Source organism: Erpetoichthys calabaricus, chromosome 4 (genome assembly GCF_900747795.2).
Source record: "Erpetoichthys calabaricus chromosome 4, fErpCal1.3, whole genome shotgun sequence".
In the NCBI taxonomy this organism is placed as follows: domain Eukaryota; kingdom Metazoa; phylum Chordata; class Cladistia; order Polypteriformes; family Polypteridae; genus Erpetoichthys; species Erpetoichthys calabaricus.
In genome coordinates, this window is record NC_041397.2 from 116,632,843 (window position 1) to 116,648,291 (window position 15,449).

At 36.6% G+C, this 15,449-nt stretch overlaps 1 protein-coding gene across 13 annotated transcripts in view; it reads right to left on the bottom strand.

The window, feature by feature from the left end:
• The window catches only part of dmd (dystrophin), a 2,688,357-nt gene that overhangs the window by 1,079,265 nt on the left and 1,593,643 nt on the right, over window positions 1–15,449 (bottom strand). For all 13 annotated transcript variants that reach the window (XM_051926236.1, XM_051926244.1, XM_051926242.1 and 10 more), the window contains one exon: window positions 5,151–5,326. In XM_051926236.1, coding sequence (XP_051782196.1) covers window positions 5,151–5,326 — 176 coding nt within the window. The remainder of the gene's footprint in view (window positions 1–5,150; window positions 5,327–15,449) is intronic.

A 15,449-nucleotide genomic window follows, 5' to 3' on the forward strand; every position in this document is an offset into this window, starting at 1 on the left:
TAGCTCCTATAAGCAATATAGCAACAGCAGACAAGGGAAGAGGTCAGTGGGAACCAGTTTAGTTTTATAGGTTCCTCTTACCTTAAAAAAACGTAAAGGACATCATTACATATGAAATACATTGCTCTACTTTTTGGTTTATAAAAGAAAAGAATGATACAGATTAGAGCCTATTTTTCCCTTGCATGAAACGGTGAATGCACTATTTTTTAATCAATGGTTTACAGATTTTAAATAGGATTAAAGTTTATAAGCAATTGTCTTCCCACTATAGCAGCTGTGGTGCCACTGATATGGTCAATCCTTGCGGCTCGTTTACAAAAATATGATTAACCTCAACAGCTGTCACTAACCTAAAGGTTTCTCATTACAAATTTATTCTCATTTTATATTTCTGATGTAGTCAGTCAGTTGATATTTGATATCTTAATTCAGGCTGGTAAAGCAAAGCTTCATTCATCATTATGACGTTAATGATGCCTCAGCAGACCAACACATGCAAAATCAAATCTGTGGCCAGCCTTCCAATCAAAGTATAGACATAAAGCTTCAAACGTGAGCCAGAATAATTGTGACAGCTCACAAATCAGATTGAGATAATGTATTCAGGTGCGTAAGAAGAAAGGTATAAGACATGAAAAAGAGAAGAAAGAAGAGCTGGATTCGGTTGATTACAAATTAAAGTATACTTTCAGTGTAGTTGTTAATATGTGGCAAGTAGTAGTAGCTATATTTCTAAATTGCCAAAATTCCTTCTCTGTATAAATAAAGTATCTATCTATCTATCTATCTATCTATCTATCTATCTATCTATCTATCTATCTATCTATCTATCTATCTATCTATCTATCTATCTATCTATCTATCTATCTATCTATCTATCTATCTATCTAAATTGGCATGCAAAAGTATTCAATTCTCTTGAAGGTCATTATAATTTTCTACATGAACAAATATTTGCACATATATTTATCCATTCAGAATTTTAATGTGATCTCTTATGCTGTAACAATACATTACCAAAGAAAAACAAAACCATTTTCTGCAGATATTTAACTGAAGTAGAAAAAATCAAAGGTTAGTGATTGCATAAGCATTTAAACCTCTGTGCCGTGGAAGCTCCAGGTTTACACAAATGACAAATTAATCGCAAACGACACAATGGTATCAGTCATTTGATCATAATTAAACATAACTAGGGAAGCCCTTTATAGCTCTCTGGATTTAAAATTCACCCTTTGTAAGGGCCATAGTCTTTGTTGGACAGTCATTGCAAAAATGAAGACGAAGGAGCATTATACTGATGCGAGGACCTAAGTTACTGAAATGCACAAGGAAGGCCGTCCCTCAAAACTAAACATTAGGGCAAGATGTCAACTGGTGAGAGAGGCTACTAAAAGTCCAACTGTCACTCTCAGAAGTGTGCAATGCTATTTGAATGAATGTGCATGGGTCCAGAATTTGGCTACTAAAAGTCCAACTGTCACTCTCAGAAGTGTGCAATGCTATTTGAGTGAATGTGCATGGGTCCACAATTTGGCTACTAAAAGTCCAACTGTCACTCTCAGAAGTGTGCAATGCTATTTGAGTGAATGTGCATGGGTCCACAATTTCAAAAGCTCTCCATACAACAGGCCTCTATGGGAGGGTAGCAAGAAGGAAGCAATTCCTTAAGAAGGCCCACCTAAAACCATGTATGGCATTTGCTACAAAGCTTGAGAAGGACACATTTAAGATGTGGGAGGTTTTATGGTTAAATGAGCCCAAAATAGAACTTTTTGGCCAGACTTCAATAAAGGTATGTGTGGTGTAAAATTGACACTGCCTATGTCTCAAGAATTTATATACTTATGGTGAATTATGGTAGAGGCAGCATCATGCTATGTGGATGCTTTTCATGAACTGGGACTGGGAACCTTGTCAGAGTTGAAGGGGCAATGGATGGACACAAATACTGCACAATATTGCAAGAGAACTTGTTCCAGTCTGCTATGAACCTACGGCTTAGGAGAAGATTCATCTTTCAACGTGACAATAACCCTAAGCATAAGGTCAAAGTGACACTGGACTGGCTCTGAAACAGAAAAGTGAATGTTTTGGAATGACCAAGTCAAAGCCATTATCTTAACCCTATTGAGAATCTGTGGCACTGTTTGAAAACTGCTGACCAGAAATGTCATCCCACCAACCTAGAGGATCTCTATAAATTCTGACCAGAAGAATGGGGAAGTATCTATCTATCTATCTATCTATCTATCTATCTATCTATCTATCTATCTATCTATCTATCTATCTATCTATCTATCTATCTATCTATCTATCTATCTATCTGTCTGTCTGTCTGTCTGTCTGTCTGTCTGTCTGTCTGTCTGTCTGTCTGTCTGTCTGTCTGTCTATAGGCCAGCTTGAGGGAAATGTTTTCCAGCTTGATGTGAACCTAAAATACAATTAACCACACTGGTCTTTATGTCTATATGTAGTGTCTGAAAACCTTAGATAGATAGGAAATATATATAAATCATAATTTAGTAATGAATGCTTTGCTCTTCTTAATATTTCTTGATTGAGCATTAAATTACACTTATCACACTCCAAATGTTAAGGTTCCTAAATATATCCTCAAAGTGGCATAAGCATAAGACAATAAGTTGGTATAATTGTTAGCTCCAAAACTGTACTTTCAGACTCTAGCTAATTTATTGTCTTTGTGAAGTTTGTACCTTATGGATTTTGTCTTCTGACTCTGTCTCTTTCTTCAAAGACATGTCTGTTAAACTGACTGAAATCTCTAAACTTGTCATGTATACTGTAAGTATGTGTGAGGGTGTGGGTGATGGCTCCTTCTGACATTCTAGTGCTGTATCCAAAACTGGTTCCTGCTTTATGCGTGATGCTGGTAGGACAGACTCTGTTCCATTCTATGGGGCATTCAAACAGCAGGACATTTTTACATATCAAACCAATATTCAAACTTTTCTTTTTAACTGGTAAACCGTTCTCCATATTCCTTTGCATATTCTTCAGTTCCATCTTCAGCTTCATCTTTATCTCTATAAAAGTCATTACCATTAAACATACAGGTTCCCTCACAGAAGTTTTGAATTGTGCTAAAAGTTCAGGATCTTCCTCAACAATAGCTGAGGAAAAAAAAAATGTGCATCTTCGGAACTGAAGGAAAAAAACCCTCAGACATGGGGATACCATTCATTAATTATTTAAAAAGACATGATTCTTGAGCACACAGATCTAAAAAAGGTAACTTCCAGTTAGCTTTGATGAAACAAGAAAACAGTGAGTCTAATATATTCATTAAAGAGCTTAAGTGATGTCAACTTTACTGTAAAGGTGTTACAACAAACATTCCTAAATAGAAGAGTTGTGGTGGAAGATGGTGTGAAATACCAGAATACTGATTTGCATTAAAGTTACACATTTATTAATTTGCTTGTTTGTTGATTGTTGTTTTATGTGATTGATTAATTAATAAATCGATCAGCTTGCTCGTTGATTTTGTTTATTAACTAACTAAATAAATAAAAACAAATATTTTTTACATTATAATATTACAATAGGCACGATAAAGGTGTGACTGTACACTACAGCTGTTCTTATTCAAGACAAGAATATTTTGTTTATAAACTCTTTTATTTTATACAGAAAATACAGAATATGTACATATATGCATAAACACATCTCATTTCTGTTGCATGAAGTTGTTTCTGTGCTATTAAATGTTATTTAGAATTTACTGTAACTATAGTATATTTGGTTATTTATAGAAAGTGAATTATATAAACAAAAGTAAACTTAAATTAGCAAGTAAGGTTGGAAAAAGTGATGGTTATGTAAGATAACATAAAGGTAACTTCACTCCCAAAATCTTCAGTGTGGGTGTTCACAAAAAGTGTCTTGAAGGCAAGGAGACAATCTAAGGTGCACAGCCTACACAAATCTCCCAATATGCTCTCAACCAAATAAGTCTATATTTTCATGAAGGATGCACCAACTCCATCCATCAGTTTTATAAACTTGATTTTTCCATTGCAGCATCATTTGGAGTTGGAGCTTGCCCCATCAGCATAGGGACTATACATCCCAGTGTGCATCCAAACACAACTCATGTCTGACCAGAGGCATTAATCAACCTAAAGTGTGTGTCTTGGTGATGCAGACAAACTGGAACAATCAGACTTAAGCTGACATTGGCAGAACATTCCATCTCTGCAGAGATTACCCAAACTGACCAAATGAACTCAGGTCCCTTGTGTAATGAATCGCCTTTTCCCAGATATTGTTTTTGTATACAGTATATACAGAAAATGATCAAATAATTAGTTTTAAAAAAATCCATTATGAGAAAAAAAAATAATAATCCACTTCAGAGGAACTGTGGTGGGTTGGCACCCTGCCCGGGATTGGTTCCTGCCTTGTGCCCTGTGTTGGCTGGGATTGGCTCCAGCAGACCCCCATGACCCTGTGTTTGGATTCAGCGGGTTGGATAATGGATGGATGGACTTCAGAGGAAAGAAATATGAGCATAAGCATGCTCATAACTTTGCCCTTAAATTTTAGTTGTTGCTTTACATACTCCATCATAAGAGATTTAAAAATTAGGTTGGCGAATTCATTAATGGTAGTTTCAACAAACAAATCATTTATTCACAGTTCTTGCTGTGGTGATGTAACATAATTTTTTATTAATTCTTGCTGTTCTCAAACAACTTTTCTAACTTTACCAAAAATGAAATATCACATACTAAAAAGCTGGGTTTACCAATCTAGTTAGACAATTAATGAGACCTTTAGTCCAGGGACACTGTGTGGACTCTATGGTGCAGTGGAATGCTTGGAAGTTTGGACTCTAAACATCAAGGTCACTGGTCCAACATTACCTCATTTCGTTCTCCTAACAAGTCATCTCATTTGGCCAAACCTCAGCTTTCAGTAATGAAAATATTTAACTGTGATGCTTCCTGATTTTGTACGTTAGGTTGGGTAAAGTTGTATATGAAACATAAAAATAAAGAGAATCTAAATGATAATAATCATAACAACAGTAACAATGAAACCACACAGAAAATAAGCATTCATGCAGATAAAATTTTGCTTTTAACTATAATGACAAATCTGTCAAGCATGCAAGCAAATACCTTTTTCGTCTTTCATTCACTAGGCGACACACTTCCTGCCACCGATTGTTGACAGTGGCAAGTTTCCCCTTAAAGATGCCAGTGTCTTCTGATGGAGTATCTTGGAGGATCTCTTCTCCTGTTACATTTATCGCTGCCACAACTGCTTGGTGGTTGTCAATACCATGTTGCAGCACCTACAGGACAAGAATAATGTAAAGAAATTTTAATTTCCTTATAAGTTAAAGCACTTATTATAATAAATATAAAGTAAAAAAGCAACATTTTAAAAACAAATGTTATGTTAAATATGCTGTACATGTTGATATTTAGGCTTTACTTCCTCACTTTTATAAAAACTTGCATTGCACAACTGAAAAATAATATTCTGACAAGGTAATTGCTATTACACATTCTAGTTATGGATTCAGAGATAATGATAATGACTTTGAAACCAGAAAAAAAGAAGAGTTGCATATCTAAACCGTAGACAGCACATTGATGGGGTAACAACTGGTGCTGTTCCAGTCATTTCGTGAGCACTGTGCTTAGTTTGTACATTCTGCCCACATGAGTGGATTGACTTCCTGGTAGTCAGATTTTTCTCTCATTTCCCAAATATATACAAGTTAGATTAACTGGTGATTTATAATTATCCCCAGTATGAATGAGTATCTCTTCATTGCACTGGAGAGTAATCCAGAACTTGCTACAACATTTCTCCTGATGCTTTATGATATGTTCTAACCGTGAATTGGATTAGCAGTGTTGTTAAGAACTGGATGGATGGATGGTTCTTTAATGTCTGCCTCACAAGGTGTTCTTTAAGGCTCAAGGAAATAACTAGTTTGAAAAAGGGTAGGAGTCAATCCCCCAGACAACCTCTAGAATTACACTGGCTGTAGCAATATTGGTCTTATGTACACCAGTGTTAAAAAAGGGCCTGGTAACCCCTGAATATGCTAAATAAAGGGGCATTGACATATACTGTATGTAAGAGAAAGAGACAATGAGGTCAAGAAATGAATGCCAGAAGAGGCAAAACTTCACATTGGCTCAAAATGGAATCTTTTGTACTGTGCTGAGGACGTAACTTGGAGACTCGCTGAAGCAAACTGCAGGATCAGAACTGAAGTGACACTAAGAGGCTACTAGAGGAAGATCTAGCCTGGTCCTTAACAAATGAAAGGCATGGATGGGGTTTTAATGCCACCACAAAAAGACAGCTTCAGAAAGTTGGGATAAGAAAGTGGTGGAATCTCAAAGGTTGAAAGAAAGAGATCCCAGTGTTTTTAGAGAGTAGAGGGACATTGGAGATAGAATGAGCTGTGCTTGTGTGTGGTTTTGTGATGGGAAAGTGGGTGACCCATCCATCCTAACAAATTAGCAGGTTTTGTTAATTTTTTGACAGATTATCCTATGTAGAATGCAAACTAAAATCCTTGATTATTGTCTTTCTGGTTAAAGAATTCTAGCTTTTGTTATAGGTCTTAGAGTGTTAGTTTTGTGATATCATTTTGAAGCTAGATGGCATTTTTTTGCTGCTGAACTTGGCTTGTTTCTTACTATGTTACTCTTGTCTGGGATGTCCTCAAGATGGAAGGACATGACGAGACAGCATGCACGGGGCATTGTCTCCAAAGGACGGCTAGATGGCAGCCCCCATTGGTTGCAGCAGTGCCATGGTCTACTATAGGGCATCATGAGACTTGGAGTTTGTTGGCTTAACCCTGTTGGGTTCCATGGGTGCTGCCAGGGGGTGCTTCAAGGACTGGGAAGCCCTGCTTTGTTGGGCTCTAATCTCACGTGGGAGTGCTTCTGAACAACAGCTTTTGAATGCGGGAAGTCCTTCCAGGTGGGACATAAAAGGAGCTGCCTGCCACTGTTCTGGGAGTCGGAGTCAGGAGGAAAGAGGACAAAGCTTGAGTGGAGGAGGCAGTGAGAAAGAGACACACAGAGAATAGAAGACAAAGTATTGCTGAGTGCTGTGTACTGTGGCTGTGGTGGGAAACGCATACATGAGAAGAGTTTCCCATAATAAATCCTCTTTGCTCTTATACTTCTGTCCGAGCCTTTATGTCAGGTATTGGGGAGCTGGAGCGCCGCTGGTGGCCACACTTTCTCAGTTCTTATTATTCAAAAAGCATACCATCGAAACTGGAGTCAGTAAAACAGATAGGAGTTTAAACCTCGTAAATCAGACCCAGATTTTGTTGTGTTACATTTGTTCAATTGTATTTTAACATTTCTTTTTGTGTATTATTTTTTAGTTATTTAGATACAGAAGTACAACATTTGCCTACTGGGGTAGAGAGCTGCCATGATGGCCTACTTGATCCATTTAGTTTTCAGTCATTATATTACTTATTTTTCATATCTTTTCATTTACAATGCAGCATTATGGAAGACTAAAATCTATTCTTTTGGGAACAGATGGAGTCCTTTCCAGAGTTAAATTTTCTTGAAAAAATATAAAATACTGTATACAGTATATCATCAGCCTTTCAACTGTAAAACATAGAGAATTCTTTTCAGTGGGCAAGGAATGTACATTTCATTATATGCGCAATTTTCACTTGATGGTTTTAATATTGTGACTCATCATTGTGTCAACTGCCATTTGGCACACTCAGCCAACCCAGAGTCCCCTTTTTAACTGCTTTCTTGCAGACAATCTGCAGCTAGACATACAGTACTGTGCAAAAGTTTTAGGCAGGTGTGAAAAAAAGCTGTAAACAAAGAATACTTTCAAAAATGGAAGTGTTAATCATTTATTTTCATCAATCAACAAAATGCAGTGAATGAACAAAAGAGAAATCTAAATCAAATCAATATTTGTTGTGACCACACTTTGCCTTCAAAACAGCATCAATTCTTCTAGGTACACTTGTACACAGTTTTTGAAGGAACTCGGCTGGTAGGTTGCTCCAAACATCTTGGAGAACTAACTACTACTAACTACTAGGCTTCCTCACATCCTTCTGTATCTTCATGTAATTCCAGACACACTTGATGATGTTGAGATCAGGGCTCTGTAGGGGTCATACCATCTCTTCCAGGACTTCTTGTTCTTCTTTATGCTGAAGATAGTTCTTAATGACTTTGGCTGTATGTTTGGGGTCGTTGTCCTGCTGCAGAATAAATTTGGGGCCAATCATATGCCTCCCTTATGGTACTGCATGATGGATAAGTATCTGCCTGTATTTCTCAGCATTGAGACCACCATTAATCCTGACCAAATCTCCAACTCCATTTGCAGAAATGCAGCCCCAAACATTCAAGGAACCTCCACCATGCTTCACTGTTGCCTGCAGACACTCATTATTGACTGCCTTCTGCAACAGCCAAATATTTCAAATTTTGACTCATCAGTCCAGAGCACTTACTGCCATTTTTCTGCACCCCAGTTCCTATGTTTTCGTGCATACTTGAATTGCTTGGCCTTGTTTCCACGTGGGACGTATGGCTTTTTGGCTGCAACTCTTCCATGAAGACCATTTCTGGCCAGACTTCTCCAGGCAGTAGATGGGTGTACCTGGGTCCCACTGGTTTCTGCCAGTTCTGCGCTGATGGCACTGCTGGACATCTTCCGATTTCGAAGGGTAATAAGCTTGATGTGTCTTTCATCTGCTGCACTAAGTTTCCTTGGCCGACCACTGCGTCTACGATCCTCAACGTTGCCCTTTTCTTTCTGCTTCTTCAAAAGAGCTTGAACAGCACATCTTGAAACCCCAGTCTGCTTTGAAATCTTTGTCTGGGAGAGACCTTGCTGATTCAGTAGAACTACCTTGTGTCTTGTTGCTGTGCTCAATCTTGCCATGACATGAAACTGTCTTCCACAACCTCACCTTGGTACCAGAGTTTGGCTGTTCCTCACCCAGTTTTAAGCCTCCTACACAGCTGTTTCTGTTTCAGTTAATGACTGTGTTTCAACCTACGTGTGACATTGATGATCATTAGCACCTGTTTGGTATAATTGGTTGATCATACACTATATATCATATCGACTATAATCCTACAAAATCCCTGACTTTGTGCAAGTGTACCTATAAGAATTGATGCTGGTTTGAAGGCAAAAGGTAGTAACACCAAATATTGATTTAGATTTTTCTTTTGTTCGCTCACTTTGCATTTTGTAAATTGATAACAATAAACAATCATTATTTATATTTCTGAAAGCATTCTTTGTTTGCAACATTTTTTCACACCTGCCTAAAACTTTTGCACAGTGCTGTACATATGTGATAAACAGTGCTGATGTTATATTTGAAAGTGAAACAGTTACCACCAGTAAGCCACCAGTAAGCTTAAGCTGTATATCTTTATTTGTTAGTATTAAAATTACAACTACAAAGCACCTAGTACTGCCTCAAGGACAATAGTTTTTTAAGATGTTATTAATATTTGTAACAGCTTAGAAATGACCATAGTGTTGCAATCAAATGTACAGATTATATGAATGAGTGAATGAATGAGGGACAAATTTTTTTCACCAATGACTTCAGAGAAATTGGAAATAAAAGGAGAGTGCTTAATTAACACAACAGTAAACCAGAAAAAAGTGGCCAGACCTTGCCATTTCACTTATATCCTATAAATGTATTTTCTCAATTGACATTTTCCATTTCTGGGTCATTGGAAGGAGCAGCTTATCCGGGTCTCAATTTCTAAATGGATCATTTTCAAAGACACACCAGTGTTATCATACAATGCGATAAATCAACAGATGTATGTAGAACCTTCCTATACATTGTTATTGTCATAATCTTCTTTTTGTTTTTTTAGCATTTTTAGCATGGTTAAAAGCAAGTAATATTCTTCTGTAACATTATTTAATTCTTCTCAAGGCCACCGGCATTTTCAGATTATTGTTGATGGCAGTCACAATGACTGGGATTGTGTAATCTGTGACAACAATAACCACAGTGATATAAAGGTCAACATTGCGTACTTCCTGGTTGTCTAAGGTAGTAGATAAGCCCAAAAAAAAAAATGTAGTGTTATTGGTTGATCTCTGGTTACAACTTCTGTTCTGCTCTTTAACAGTGAATTATGTCCTTCATTTTGGCTCTGATTTATTAATTATTTTAGTTGTTTAAATTAAGGAGTCTAGCCATACCATTTGTTTTCATCCCAATAATTTTAGTCAAAACTGTCATGAACAGCTGTGGCCACCTGCCTGTCTGACTGCTGTTGTTTAACACAGTTATTCCTAAATGTTTAAGTTTCTATGCTCTGTATTTCAGGTTTTGTACATTCTGATATGCTGTACTATAATTCTGCACACTGTTTAGAGCTTGCTAAGGATATGGTTATTCTCACAAGGCCACTTGGACAATGCCAAGAAGACCATAAAAGAAATCGTATGAAAGGCCAGAGGATTTATGTGTCTTTATGCTTTCATCTCTCCCTCTCACTAACCCAACAGAAGATTCATAACCTCTTGTGAAATTCTGTTACCTCTCGGCCCACTTCTAGCTGATGTATTCATACAAATCCCTGTTGGGCTCAAGAATTGCCCCAGATGATCAAACGTGTTTCTACTTGCAAAAGTGCAACACTGGTAGTGTCTTAATGAATTTTATTATATACACAATTGGGATCCCAAGTCCCTTCTCTGTATTTATGTACTTTGTTTTTAAAATCCATTTTGTTCTTTTTTTTACCCAACAATGTTTCAAATTGTACTTAAGAAATCAACATTTCCAATGTAAAGGCCTCATATGGTTCTGCAATGAACTGGTTACTCGATTTACAGCTATATAATGGAATAAATAAGTCTAGAAAACAAATGAATAAAAGAAATATAAATTATGATACTGGTGCTCCATCAACGGTACTGTGTCTATTTTAGAACATCGTCATTTTTCGCTTTTCCACTCATCAAACATCAGTATTGCTCCATATCATGTATAAGTAGTCACTCGTCACGCATCACTACTCACTTATCATATGTCATGCCATACTCATCAATACTGAGTTTCCACTCATCAGTCGCCAGTTGTCACTTTTCATTTTCTGACTTTTATTGAGCCAATCATTGGGGTGAGTGATGTCAGGGGGCATGTAGCTTAATGATATATAAAGGAGTCCATTGGTTTGTTGAAATAAAAGTCAAATACCTCCTTTTTGTTGCTGTTGTTAAACCCACATGATATTAATAATAGGAAACGCAATCAATTATGATAATAATTAAAAACTGGATTTATTTCAAAATCATAGTCAGTTGTGAGATGAAAATCATCTTCCTATCTCCTGGTTTCTGGCTTGAGCATGATGTTCCCAGGAAATAAAGCTTGGACCTGAAGATGGGATCAAGAAAATATTCAGTGATCATCCCTGTTGTTAATATACATTGGAAACAGATACATTACCTCAATCAACTGATACAGGAAATGGACAGATTGTTACATAAGGAAAATAAAGGTTGGACTTAAAGATGGGATCTAAATCTGTGACCTGGTATTTCAAGGTCGGCTCATTTCCTTTCCCACTGTGCTACAACAGTTCCAATAGAGTAATGGCTTAGATTATTAGTTTTCTTGGCTAGTGTTGACATTTCAATTATCCCAGTTTCTCACTTTTAATTTTTATATGTCATCTTACAGTAAAGTGAGGTTATTTGGGCTAAACACAATGTACTTAAAAGAATCTTCCACATTAAAAATGACATTTGTTAAAATGTTTTATGTTATCCCACTGTCACAGGGCACAGCCTCTCAGTCATTTACAGAAAGGGGCAAAAATACAAAGGCTATCATAAATAAGCATTTACATTTACTTTTGAAACATGTAGAAAATGGTCATTAGAAGGGGTCAAAGACAACAAACTAAAACCATAGTTACAGGCCACTTGCCTCGACTAATTTATACACTTGATGGATTTTTTTGTCGTTGTTGTAGAGTGGATTTCTTTATCCATCCCCTAGATTAGTGGTTCTCAGTCTCAGTCCCGGGGACCCAATGTGGCTGCAGGTTTTTGTTCCAACTTCAGTTTTTAATTGGGCTGCAATAGCGTAATGAAGTGATCTGTTATTACCCAGCTTCTGTGTTTTGGAGTCAATATAAAAATTACAAAACTAAGTTTGGTAAATTTTTTATTAAAATGTAATAAACAGTTATATGTAGTTTTTAGTTTTTAACAATATTTTGATCCTGATTTTCATTGTTCTTTTCCAGGTTTTGTAGTTTTTTAATCCATTATTTACTAATTAGTGGGTCTAACGCTATAAAGTAGTTGCAGCCTTTCATTATTCAGTGCGTTTTCCCAGTTGTCTGCTCTGCTCTGTTTTAATTGTTATTATTAAGATACAACGAAAGAAGCAAACTGCACAGAAAAAAGTCAAATAACAGGAAACAAATGAGTTCAGCATTTAAAGACACTGAAAAACTAGAAATACTTCTAAATATTTTATAATTGTAAATATTGTGCTTTTCTGAATGTAGAATAAGAGAAAAGAAAAAAGACAAGCTAATTAAATGAGATCAGTTATTATCACTGATTGTGAATGTGGTTGGAACAAAAGCCTACAGCCACAGAGGGTCCCCAGGACTGAGACTGAGAACCCCTCCCAGAGATGATATTTTTTCTCCTTTAGTTCCCATTTTGTTGCAACTTTTTCTCTGTTCAACAGGATGAATATTTCTATTATGCCAAGGAAGAAAGCTCAGGAGAGTCCTAGTTTCCTTAGAATGATGGGTTGCCTCACTGTACAACACTCACTGACAGAGTATCCTAAAAATATTAGAAACAAGCCAGTTCTTTCAGTCTGGCTTCACATTCCTCTTGCCATTAGTTGAAATGGTTTCAATCACAAACACTGACTGTACCTAACTTATGCCTATTTGGGTGGGATTAGTTTTGCACCAGGAGGTTAGTTAAACTAGTTATTACCTCAGTAATTTAAGTTTCATCCAAAGTGCTTATGTCAATAACTTTTTACGGATTGTGTGTTCATTTCTCAGTAAAGATTGCAGAGCCTTTTACCTTCTATAAAAAGTCTGTAAAAAATAATTCCAGGTTAAACCAATCCCATGCAGAAAAATTCTGATATTTCAACGACTTGGACAAGACTAAAATTACAGAGGACTTCTGGCGATAATTACTATACTTTACTGTAACCCTTATTGCATAACAAATCCCATGCCCCAGAGGAGAGGTAATGTAGATTAGCTTCAGCAACACTTAAGCACAAATAAACATGTCCACAGGATCCTTGCTGGTACACATCAGCCACAAGTGGAACATTAATTTTAACAGGAGCACATAGAATTACCAGTTAGATGGAATAATTTGCCAAAAAGAGCAGGCTCTCCAAGTGAAAGAAACATTGGGAAACAACAGCAACAAAAAGATTCTCAATGTTTCTTGAACTGTACAGGCAGTGTCAACAAAACATGAGGGTTAATGTCAAATTTCACAAGACCATTTTACAGCACTGTATCTAACTATGCATTGCTATTTAAATGACCTTAATAACTTAGTTTCTTTCCTCAAGAGAAGAGCAGTGGAAAAACGTGCATTTAATCAATAGGCACATCACAGCTGCCATTATTCTAAATAATTCTGGCTTTATTTAGCTCACACCTACCGTGATGAATTTCCACCTAATGTGGATGGGCTCACTTGCATATGAAATTACATAATGTATTCAGATAAAGTCAAGTATAAAGAAGGTACAGCTAAAAAAACTCTCTGCTCTTTCTTAAAGCAGATTTTGCAAAGTTAAACTGAACTACACTTTTTAGTCCTCATGTTTTCTGCAGCTGGTCTAAGCTCTTTTTCCTTATGAGCCTGAGTGGAATAAGCAAGCAAAAATAATGGATTACCTTTTTTTCTAATGTATGGTATAATTAGTAATCTTGTATATGATAAGTATATGGTATATAAGTATATAGCATATGATAAGTAAGTATAAGTAAAGATGAAGGCCTAAGAGAAGGTTTATGGATGTGGTGAGAGGGGGCATGACATGGTGTTGAGTGTAACAGAGCAAGATGCAGAAGACAGGAAGATATAGAAAAAGATGATCCCATGTGATGAGCTCTAACAGCAGCAGCCAAAAGAAGTATATGATCAGCATGGTACAATTAGTAATGTGAAATTATGTAATTATGTGAATTTCCCCTTGGGATTAATAAAGTATCTATCTATCTATCTATCTATCTATCTATCTATCTATCTATCTATCTATCTATCTATCTATCTATCTATCTATCTATCTATCTATCTATCTATCTATCTATCTATCTATCTATCTAATCCAGTATATGATAAGAGATCTGCCTTTCCATTGGCTAGGGATTCAAAACTTTGCCTTGAACTGCGGAGTCAGGTTTCCTCCTAGAGCCTAACAAGATGCTGTCTGGATGAGTGGTTACTTTAAATTTTGTGCATGGCTGAGTTTGTGGTCTTTAAATAACAAATAATCAACTTTCCCATGGTCCTTTGATGCCTTTCATCCACTGCTGCTAGGTTGTATGTGTGCACTCACTGACCCTTAATATTGATTAGGCAGATTACAAAAATGGGCAGATGGATATTTGACCCTGAGAAAGTCACCTAGTTTGCCTGTGCTCTATAAGTGCACCCCTTGTACTGTATTTATGAAAGATGAATTACTTTATATTGTTAAAGTAAAGTGCTTTGGGATGACATTTATCCAGGAAACAGAGATTGATTAATTGCTATTTTGCTTTTAATATGCTGCTGCCAGGATAAACTCTGGTGGCCAGCGGGTCAGACTTTGAAAATTGATGGATTCTCAGCTGTTGTGTGTAACAGAGTATGCTAACAAGTGCTTTGACATTACATTTCCAGGGCTTCTGAACCATCTGGTTTGAGGGATGTAGCAGAGATCTTTCTTACTTGGAAAGCTGAAGTAAAAGTTAATCACGCCATTAAGCACCTTTTGCTATAAACAGCCTGAATCTTCAAAAAGGAAAGCTTTTATAAAAACAAAAGGTTCTCCCTTCAAGCAGCAGGATATATTGTAAAGACTATTGTCCAAATGATAACATATTGATTGCTGCAGAGTGCAGCTAACAGACAACTTTCTAGACACGGACATAATGAAAGTGTTGAAGATAAAATACAGTAGGTGTCTCCCCAAGATATCTGCCCCGTCAATTAATCAGGGATTTGTTCTTTATAGAAGAAAGTGCTGAAAACAACTGCAATCCATTTTATTTGTAGGATGAACATTGTGTTCCTAGTGTCAAAAAAAGTTATAAGTACATTTTTCTAAAATCAATACATGACCCACAATGTCTTATGTGCCTGTGGATATTTGTTTTGTTTGTCAAACAGCCAAATTATTT